Source organism: Lacerta agilis, chromosome 10 (genome assembly GCF_009819535.1).
Source record: "Lacerta agilis isolate rLacAgi1 chromosome 10, rLacAgi1.pri, whole genome shotgun sequence".
Taxonomy (NCBI): domain Eukaryota; kingdom Metazoa; phylum Chordata; class Lepidosauria; order Squamata; family Lacertidae; genus Lacerta; species Lacerta agilis.
The window spans coordinates 23,225,503-23,236,125 of NC_046321.1; the positions used below are offsets into that span (position 1 = coordinate 23,225,503).

Genomic DNA, 10,623 nt, shown 5'->3' on the forward strand with positions numbered 1-10,623 from the left:
TACAACTCAGGTGGTTAGGAAGGCCCAACAGAGACTCCATTTTCTCAGGGTCTTGCGAAGGACCAATGTTAAACAACAATTGATTACCTCCTTCTACCAGTCCAGAATACTTCTTCTCCACTGATGTTTGTATCATAGAGGTGTGGAAAGACCACAGACTTTAGGAAAATAAAATTCTATTTAAGGAACTATGATCTCCCAACCAGTTTTGTCTCTCTTTTCCTCCACTGCCTATCAGTGGCATCGTTCACCCATCATAGTAAACCATAGTTAATGGTTAACTGTGAATGCAGAAATCGTCCCCACTTCACTGCATCCCTACGGGAGTAATAATTCACAATCGCTAGCTTAGTGCTACATCCAGCTTGCGGACTGTGGTTTGTTTCACTCAAACAAAAAACAATTGGAAAGCCAAGAATAAATCCTGACTACAATGTGGCTTCTTTGGAACAAAAGAAATAAACTGTGATCCCCAATCAAGCAGGATCAAACCACGATACACCAGCACATTCGTAGTCAAACATTAACAATGGTTTACCATGATCTTGGAACGCAGCCGCTATAATAGCACAACTCTTTCACAGCCTAAACAGATTACAAAGTAGATTTCACAACAAACACAGAAAAGGAACAATTGTTTGCATTGCTTATAGCTCAAATTTGGGCAAATAAATATTGACCGCATTTGGACATCACAAACTTTACAACTTATGGCTCTCTACTACACACACACAATGCACTTCAATGCAGAGGACACCTTGATATAAAGCAAGGGTCCAATATTAAGGGACTGACTCTCAATAGTCAACACGATTGAGTCTGATTTTTAGATTGACATCAAATTCTACAGAATAAACACAGTCAAAATGTCATGTTCAGTGTTCAAATTCAGACTTACGCAGCATAATCTGATTATGATGCATAACCACCCTGTTCATTCCTTAAAAGAGGTTTTTTGCTGCCAGCAGCTCAGTTACTTGTTCCGTATTCTATCATATCCCACCATCTCTCAACACCACTTTGATTGAATCAACTCCATGTCCAAAAAGATCAAACACATTAGTGCGGGCACCAAGCCTAGTGAGAACTGGTCTTTAAACTGAAGCCTTTGATGTAGTATACAAGATTTCTGTTAAGAGAAAGTTCACCTTAGTTATAAAAAGCCGTGTTGTCATTTCATCGCCTATTTTTTCCAACGTCTATTTCAACATACCGTAGCTCTATATTTATTCCACACGCACACAAAGTTGAGCAGAAAGGCAAATTAAATTCTCTCCGCGCTGAAATTCTGATAATCGGTAAAGCTATCAGGCCATTTGATGGGATGCAAATACCAGGTTGGCTGCCTTCTCCGCTCTTCTTTGTTACCCATTGAATTGAGCAAACCATGCTGAATTGAAATAAGTCACCAAACCACACCTATAATTTCTGGCATTTAAATAGGCAGCATTTCCGATGGCTAGGCCACACCCGGGATTTTGGGGAAAGCATGCAAACAAACAAGAATGCCAGGGAGGTGCACCCCAGGAACTTCTGAGCTCCAGACATTTCATCCAGCACTTACAGGAGGTGATGCAACATTGAGTTACAAGTTAAGCAGCCCAAATACAAACATTTGGATGGGCTGGGACTTAGTGCATTGGCAGTTCTGTGTATATAATGCCAAAGACATGAGGGGTTGTGGAAACAACAACAAACTTTATTTATTTGCATAGCCCACAGGCCGTTGCATCAAAAAAAAAAAAAGTATTACAGATACTGATAAAAACCATATATAACCAATAAAATGAGCTGAATCGGGATTCGGCACAATTAAAACAAGAATAAATGAGATCTCAATTATGAGGGTGCACTGTTATTCAGCTGGCAGCCCTCAATTTCATGGCCCTCTCAACAAATCTGGATACCTTCTCCGTTGTCTGGGTATTCTGGTCTGCCAGGAGCAAAAAACAGTATGTCCTCGGGTGAGCGGCCCGGAATGGCGAGTATAAGCGGCATGACGATCTCTTCCCTCAAGTCTTTATATAAGGGGCAAGAGATGTGATACAGTCTCCACATTACCGACACCACAGGGGCAGAGTCGATTCTGGAATGGTGTTTTTGAGAATCGGCCTTCAAGAACAGTGGAAGGTAGCATATCTAATCTGGCCAACGTAAAAGCTCGTCTATATTTTGGAACAGTTAAATTGGACAGGTATGCCGCCTGGGAGTCCAGGTAGGAGGGGGGAAGATGAATGTACCATGCACTGAATTTCTTAATGATGACCAGGTTATTTTGCTGTTCGATATTCTTCAGGCGCTGTTTTATGAGGCTTTTTGCCTTGAATAGGCCCATTGTGAGTAAATGCTGTGCATGCAAGCCACACGAGAGGAGTTTTTGGTGTACAGCCTTTTCCCATGAGCTTTTGTGTACATCCCGTGTGACTAGATGCAATAGCCCAGATGGATTGAGGGGTAGTGTTCATTTAAAACAGGGAATGATGATCTCTAGGGACCTACTGATAATGCTGGACTATCCCTCACATCATCCCTGATGTCCAGCAACATCTGGAGGGCCACAGGGAAACCTTGATTTAAAAGGCTCTCCTGAAGACGTGGCTACAAATTCCTACTGTAGCAACTCCTTCAGGACTGCCTGTGTTTACAGGAGCATAAATATCCATCTATAACATGCATGCATATGACCCCACCGGTCTTCTCAATAATCTCCCGAACGCACAGAGATGCTCCCACAAGGTAATCTACAACAGTGAAGACATGGGTGGGTCAAGAAAAGGTATAGAATTGGTGTGAATTGGATATACAGCACTTTTTCACACCTTAGTATTTGTTGTGCTTGGGTGGGGGGGGTGTATGCAAGCACAGAACAGATTGGGATCACAACCCTGGAAGAGGGGGGGTTAAACCTTCCAAACCTCCTCCCCCAATTTGTTTTTCCATGCTACAAACCAACCCACTTGTGTCCGGCGATTAAAATATTTGCCTGCCAATTTGTGGTTTATTAATATAGGACAAATTACCATAGCAAATTAAGACGGAAAGTGGAAGACAGAACCCCAATTGTTTTGTGGAAGACCGGTGGCCAGTAATCAAAAAGGAACCTGTGAACTGGGATGCAAAACTGTGGCCTTGATCCAATGATCATAGATGCACAAGCCTTTTGCCACGTACATGGTTCCTTTGAGGGGAGCTGCAATTAAACCAGGAAATCTCTAATTAGCCATAGTTTCCAATTTTATCAGAAACAGAAAACTATGGGTATCAAGTTCAGAGCAGATCAGGATCTTAAACCATGGTGTGGAATTAGTTTAAGATCCTGATTTGTTCCAGCAACCACAGATTCCCAGTTTGGACAAAACAAGAAACTATGATTAATTAGATTAATTCCCTGTTGCAACAACAGTTTGCTAACAAAAGGAGGAGTGAGTGGGCTGCATATCTGGTCAAAAGATCTGTACATATCTAAACTAAGAAGCCAATATATGACTATCTTAATAAGGTTAGGATATTTGCAGTAATTGCCTCAGTATATATTGCCTTCTATGTTTATCTCCTTATTTTTGAGTGAACAAAAATAAAATATAATCAATGGGGGTGGTGGTAATCATGATTATTTGTGTTTCCTTCAGGAAAGTGGCGGGTTTCTTTTTCTATATTATCCATTATGAAAGCTCACTATGTTATTGAAATAAAACAATACGTTATTTTTAAAAGAGAGTTGAGAGGGAGAAAGGGAACCGAAAACATTTGAAGTGATTTACCTGAGCCCCATAAACTCGCTGCATTGCTTGAAGCAACTGGTTAGTGTATTCTGTAAGCGTCCCCGCATCTTCTTCAAACACACTCAGCAAAGAACGGGTCTGGTAAAAGAGAAAGGGTAGCAGTTTATTCACCAATGGAAATTTAAAATTTTCAAACAACAGGTAGCATAAATGGAGACAGACATTAGTAATCTCTCTGTTATTAAGACACTAAACACACACACACACACACACACGTAACAGATCCTCAAATTCCTGCTACAGAGGTGGGCAACCTGTGGCCCTTCAGAGAGTCAAAAGTCACGGGTAATGGCAATTGGGAGTCCAACAACATATGGAGGGTCATAAGTTCCCCAGCCTTGCCCTATTATGAACAGAAGCATTCAGCAATGAAGACATCAGCATTTATACCCTGACTTTCATCTAACCAGACCACAGGGAGGTTACAATGACCAATTCATAAAATACAACACTTCATAAATCACAACAACTCTAAAATCATCATTAAATTATATCCAGAAAGACAAAACATTAGCTCCACATGATTTTGATGTCCAGCATGGCTCCCGTTATTACTCCCCCACCAAAGCATGAATGAATAAGCTGGGATCAAAAGGTCACAAATGAGTCAGGTGGTAACACTGCCAAAAGGAAAGCGTTCCACCGTTGGGGTGCCGCTGCAGAGAAAGCCCCGTCCTGAGTTGTTGCAAAATAGGGAGGATCTCCAACTGGGCCTCCCCCACTGAGCAAATGCTGGTATATATTTCTAGACGTGTACATGGTGATAAGTGATAATCCCGCAAACAGGGTAATTCCACTCAAATTCAAGAAGGAATAGCAGCTATCCTTCCTCATGTTCAGTTTCAACAGAACATTGAAGCATCAAATCCATATAACTGACTAGGGCTATGGTGCGTTTTTGGTTTGATATTTTCTTTGTTTATTATAATTATTGTTTAGTCAATTTGTATATTGTCCTCCATCCGAAGGTCCCAAGACAGTTCACAACAGAACCCTCAGACATATTTTTAAAATGAAGGGCAATACACGAATGCTTTCATTGAAGAATAAGAATAAGAATAAGAATATCGTCCACCACTCCATTCCAGAGCATACCAGGAGAACAGGAAGGCTTTAGATCCAGTGGATCTTTTTGCCCTCTCTGCTGAAGAAGGAGCAACCAAAAGGTTTCCACAGCTACAAGACATCCCTTTGTGGTCATATCTTCTGTATCCCCCATGGAGTTGGAGAGCCACAAAATATTAGGGCTCCTGCCCCACCAGTCCAGCTACCACAGGATTGCACCCGATGTATTTTTTTAAGACTTACAAGTACGACTGTACTGTGTCGCAATACTATGCATGCATAGAGTGTGTCACCAACATGAAAAGTTTTGGAACGCTCTGTGTTAGGGAGTACAGTGAGCCTTATATCCAAATAAACATGCATTCAATTGCATACTTTTAAACTGTGGGTGGAGTATTGTTTTGTAATATGTTACATTTTTTGTGTTTTTATATTGTAAACTGCCCTGTGATCCTCGTATGAAGGATGGTATAGAAATTATATATATATATATATATACACACACACACACACACACACACACACACACTCATTTTCTACCCCTGCTAAAATACTGTTGACATTTTAATACTCTAAGTGAGATGGCAGAAGCAGGAAAACCAGTGTTATGTTTCAGGTATACAAAGTTCTTTGAAATTAACAATTTACATTGGGATATTTTATATATATATCTAGTGTGGTAAGACCTGCCTTGTGTAAATTGTGGTTTAGCTCCTGGGCAGAAAAAGGAGGATGTGGTTTTATTCACTAACCAGGCCTGATTTCCTTCTAGCAGCAATGGAAGGGGAAAGGAACATAGGAAACAAGCATATACAGAGTCAGAGTCATTGATCCATCTGGCTCAGTGTTGTCACTCTTGACTGGGAGCAGTTATGCAGGGTTTCAAGCAAGGGATATTTTGAGCTATACCCAGAGAAGCTGGGGATTGACCCTGGTAGATACTCCATTCACAGAATCAGAGGTGCAAGGGATCCCCTCCAAGGGTCATCTAGTCCAACCCCCTGCAATGCAAGAATTCCAACACACAGTCCCCCATCCAGTCTGAAACCATACGAGACCCTGCTTAGCTTTGCAAAGGTGCCAGTGGTTTTTATTGCTGCACCACTCAGAGGGTACAACACTGAGCCACAGCCCTTTCCTAAATGAGTATAGAGAATCTGATCCGAGACCTTTTGGTGGAATAGGTTATATTAAAGTTTTCTAATCGAACATTCACGCCCCAAATGACAGCTCTGACCTATGGCCATGCAATTCAGCATCACTCCACATGTTCTTTCAGGCTCTACATATATATTTGACTCACCCAGCTAACAAGCATCACACCTGCCAGGACAATGGAAGAAAGGCAGATATTTGGGGTCCTTCAAAGACTCTGAAGAACAGAAATTTGACGAAAGTCTGATGGAATGAAATTTCATTGCTGTGGGGCCAGCACAGAGAGGGACCTGTTCCTTGGGGCCCAGGCAGGGCTGGCAGAGAATCCTGTCTGAAAGCCTGGAGAGCTACTGCCTGACACATTCAGGCACAATTTTGTGCAATTAAAGTCAATTTGCAGCTCTTGCGCAGCAAACACATTTCCCCCAAAGATTAGATTTTTTTTTTTGCAATAATGAAAGTGACAGAGAAATGTGCATGTGGCATAACACTTGCTTTGATGCAACATCATCTAAGCTCCCCTCAAAAAAAAAATCAGAATTGATGATCGTTCAACAGCCAATGTCGTCTAGCCTTCCCACCAACAAATCAGGATGAATGCTCGAAAAACAGATGCTCAGAAAAACTGCACAGTCTCATCTAACTGGAACATACAATTATATTTCAGTTTATTGAGGTGGGAGGGGAGCAGAGCCCTGGATGGAGGGGTGGGTAGCATTGGTGTCAATCAGGAGGACTGACAGTAAATTTGTACATGCAGCTCCTTGGTGTGTTTAACTGCCAGAGAACTCGGTTGGGGAAAAGTGCACACACACACAAGTTAGCACCCCTAAGTAAGAATGCTTTGAATGTGAGCAGTTGCACCTATGATGCTGTGGCTTCTGTAAAGAAACAGAAAAACAACAGCCCTTTTTTTAAAAAAGGATTTGCACTGCCTCAGCACTCTTCTGTGTACTAGGCAAATCAGCATCTGGCCTGTTCACTTCCAGGCCTTTAAAGCACCAGCATCCATTTAGATGAGTCACATGATGCCTGCATGTTCTCCACAAACTTGAAAGAGCTCTTGCTCGTTCGCTCGCTCGCTGATCCAAAAAGATCAGGGAAGGAAGAAACGAACTGTCTCTAATTCACGTATTATAACTGCTTTAGAACAGTGTTTTTGATTGTATTGCTACCCACATGGAACTTAGGGAGACCAGGAACATAAATCAAATAAATCCAATTATTAGCTTTCCCTTCCCCCAGATTTCAAAACGTCCCTCCTAATGCACCTCCTATTAAAAGTGACCTAGATTGGTCACAATGAATACATTTACAATGATAAAGCTACTTTCCGGTCTCCTCCTCCCTCCAAAACTCATTAATATTTCCAGAGAGCTTTATTGTTAGAACCATTGTTCTAACATTTCCATGCTCACTTCACTTCTTAACCTGGAAAAATAAGATAAGATCCTGTCGATGTACAGAATGTGTATTTACACAACATAGTAGATGGGCAGAGCAGTCTTTTTTTTCCTCCATGGGGATTCTTCCTCTCATGTCACAGAGCCAGATTCCTATACACTGGAGTTTCTCCCTCTCTCACACACACCTGGGCAGAACACCGCCTCTGTTTTAACATCTAGCCCAGTCCTGCCTAGCCATATCACCTCCAGATGTTTTGGACTACCATTCCCATCAGACCCAGGCATCATGGATGTGCTCTCGTTGGCTGATGGGAGTTGTAGTCCAAAACATTTGCAACCAGGTTGGAAAAGCCTGATCTTAACCGGACTAGGAGTTTTGACCTCCCTCATTTCTTCTAGGTCCTAATACTGTAATGCCACCCTTTTATTTAAAAGAAAGATCCGCCTCCTACTTAACAAACCTTCGACCACAATGGCTAACTTTTCCATTCCGACTCCTCCATTCTTTTAAATTATCCCTGTTTAAAAATTACATGTCACCCTACAACTTGCTGAAAACTCCTGTATCTGTTGAGCACCATTATGAAAACAAACGAACCTCCACCGCCAAAACCCTGCCTGGCTCATAGGTTTGCTTTGATGCAGACCCACAACAGAAAGATCAGCAGACACCCGGGAAGAGCTCTCGGCTCGGCTAAATGCCATATTCTGGATTACTGACAATCCTGCTCGCCCCCTCCCCTCCCGGTCCGCAGGTAGCTTTCGCGTTTGCGCGCAGCTTGCAACGACTGCGCCATCCTTCTCTCTCTCCCTCTCTCCCTCCCTCGCCGGCCTGACGCGGAGATCCATTCAGACGTGCCGCGGTGGTACCTGCGGGCTATCCTGCAAAGCCTCTTCCAGGCGAAGCCTGTCGACGGCGGGCATTGTCTGGCGCTGGAGAGGCGAGCGTGAATTATTCAGGCTGGGCGAATGATTCTGCTTGCAAGAGGATCTCTTGTGACGCGTCGGCTTCGGATGCTGTGCCCAGCCGAGGGATCTGGCGAGTTTCCCTTTCCCCCACCGCAGCCGGGAAGGAGATAAAAGAATCGAGTTCCGCAGCCGCGCAGCGCCAAGGTGCGTTAAACAGGTAGTTTCCGCCTGTTGCGCACCAAGCCAGCCAGCACAATCCGCAGGCAGCCAGCCCAGGACCACTCCTCCCAGTTCCTGTTTCTGGGAGGAAGTGGGACGACTAGTGGAGAGCATCAGGAAGTGGGGCGGCGCTGCGGCCTGGCCTCCTGCAACAAAAATCTACACGGGCAGTTTCTTGTTTAACGTGCGGATTAACCTGCAGGAGAAGAGAGCCCTGCAGGATCAGGCCAAGCGTCCATCTCACCCAGCACTGGCCAACCAGATGCCCAGGGAGGAAAGCCCAGCAGTACCTTCACAGCCGAATTTAGAGCTGCAGATTGTCACACTGCAAGACTGAAATCGTATTTAAGGCTCCCAGAGAAATAAAATGAAACATTGCTGGCATCAAGGCCTGAGAGGGGTTATTTCAGAAAGAGCAGCGTTTGATTCTGTTGTTAATATTGTTTAAGGCTTATCCGGGCTTGTAAAATCGTGTTTGATCATGCCGATGACAGCCAAAGAGCTCGTAAAAAACTTAGGGCTGGCAGAAATAGGTACATGGACCGATGAGAGAAAAAGCACAATATGAACTAGATCTGGTAGATAAAGCATGTCGTGAATTAAAGCAATTTGCACTATGTATATGAAAGCAGAGGTTGGGTTTTTTAAATGGTATTAATGATTTTGCTGATCATTTCTTAAAGAAACTAGAATTCTAATGGCTGCTATGAAAACTCTTTGCTAAACACCCAACAGGAGGTGGTTCAAAAGCTTGCAACCCTAAATCCATTCAGGAGGTACAAATAAAATATTGGGAAGTTTAGGTGGAATGGAATGATCTAGGATGCAAGGATCACCTGTCTTGCATGCAGAAGGGCCTAGTCTCCAGCATCCTGTCTGAAATCCTGGAGAGCTGCTGCCAATCAGTGGCCAACGCTGAGCTACATGGACTGGCTCAGCTTCCTTTGTTCCTATGATACCTGAGGGTCCACTTCCTCCCATACTCTTAAACACTACATCACACTGGCTCTATCTGCCCCCCCCCCTCTTTTTTTTTAATTCTAGGACATATGAAGTAGCAATAAAGTCAAATGGATAGGTTTAGAAAGCCTTGCTCACATTACTGAGTAAATACAGCAACTCTCACATGGAAGTAGATATCTGGGCATCCAGATCAGAGGCAGGCTAGTGTCCCAGAGCCTCTCCATAGGAACTGAGTGCTGCCTTAACCTCTTGGAACAGCCATGTTGTGACTCGCACACTCAAAGCTGGCAGCTTCCTCATACAGCAACAGAAACTCAAAGCCTTCAACAGCTGCTTGATGGACAGCTTTCTTGACAGACAGCTGCTTGATGGCAGCTTCTTCACACAACAATGATTAAAACACTGGATGAATTTTGGCCTTCTGCGCAACTCTTAAAGGTGCAGTGTCGGGGGGGGCAGTGGGTGATGACAGGTGACAATCTTCTTTATCAAGGTTTTTTAAATTGATTTTTGTCTCTCTTCATGGAAGACTATGGTAATATTCTAATCATTAATGATTACTGGGTGTTAAGAGTAGTTGTAAATTCAAACTAATTGAAGTGGTATGATACTGATCCAGGCAAGGATTCTGTATATTTTTATTGAGTACAATACGTCTTCCAAATTTACCTGCTTTCTCACTGTCTTCATGATGGCTACTGCTTTGTTGCTGTTGCTAAAGTCATGTACAGAATTTGTTTATAATAACAATTGTAGTTCAGTCGGTGAGCAGTCAGCTACAGTCTCCAGGATCCTTTGGGGGAAATCATGTACTTTAAATTTGTGGTGTGTACTCAGGCCTTGCACACATGTAGCAACAGCCTGTGTTCAGTGCCAACGTGTGAACAAGCCTTTTAACTCCTATGATAGGGAGACTTCCAGGTTAACTCCCTTTTCTGGCCCCAGCATGAGTCTTTTAAGCTGAAAGATGTGCCCACTGCAAAGTAGGAAGGGGCAGTAGTTGGTGGAGTACATCAGAGGCAGTATTGCAGGGCATAATGCCTGCACTCATCCTTTTCAGTGGCAGTTTCAGAATTTCCATGCACCGAAAGCCACACGCACAATGAGCAGTGGCCACAGGTCCC

General features: G+C 43.3%; 1 protein-coding gene across 3 annotated transcripts in view; it reads right to left on the minus strand.

Annotated features, from left to right (window-relative positions):
* APPL2 (adaptor protein, phosphotyrosine interacting with PH domain and leucine zipper 2) overlaps positions 1-8,620 on the minus strand; it is a 28,684-nt gene extending 20,064 nt beyond the window's left edge. For 2 of the 3 annotated variants that reach the window (XM_033162326.1, XM_033162325.1), the window contains exons 1-2: positions 8,279-8,620; positions 3,762-3,860 (exon numbers count right to left, since the gene is read on the minus strand). In XM_033162326.1, coding sequence (XP_033018217.1) covers positions 3,762-3,860; positions 8,279-8,332 — 153 coding nt within the window. In that variant the 5' untranslated portion in view covers positions 8,333-8,620. The remainder of the gene's footprint in view (positions 1-3,761; positions 3,861-8,278) is intronic. The other variant, XM_033162324.1, reaches the window with a different exon arrangement.
* Between the last annotated feature and the right edge of the window lie 2,003 nt (positions 8,621-10,623).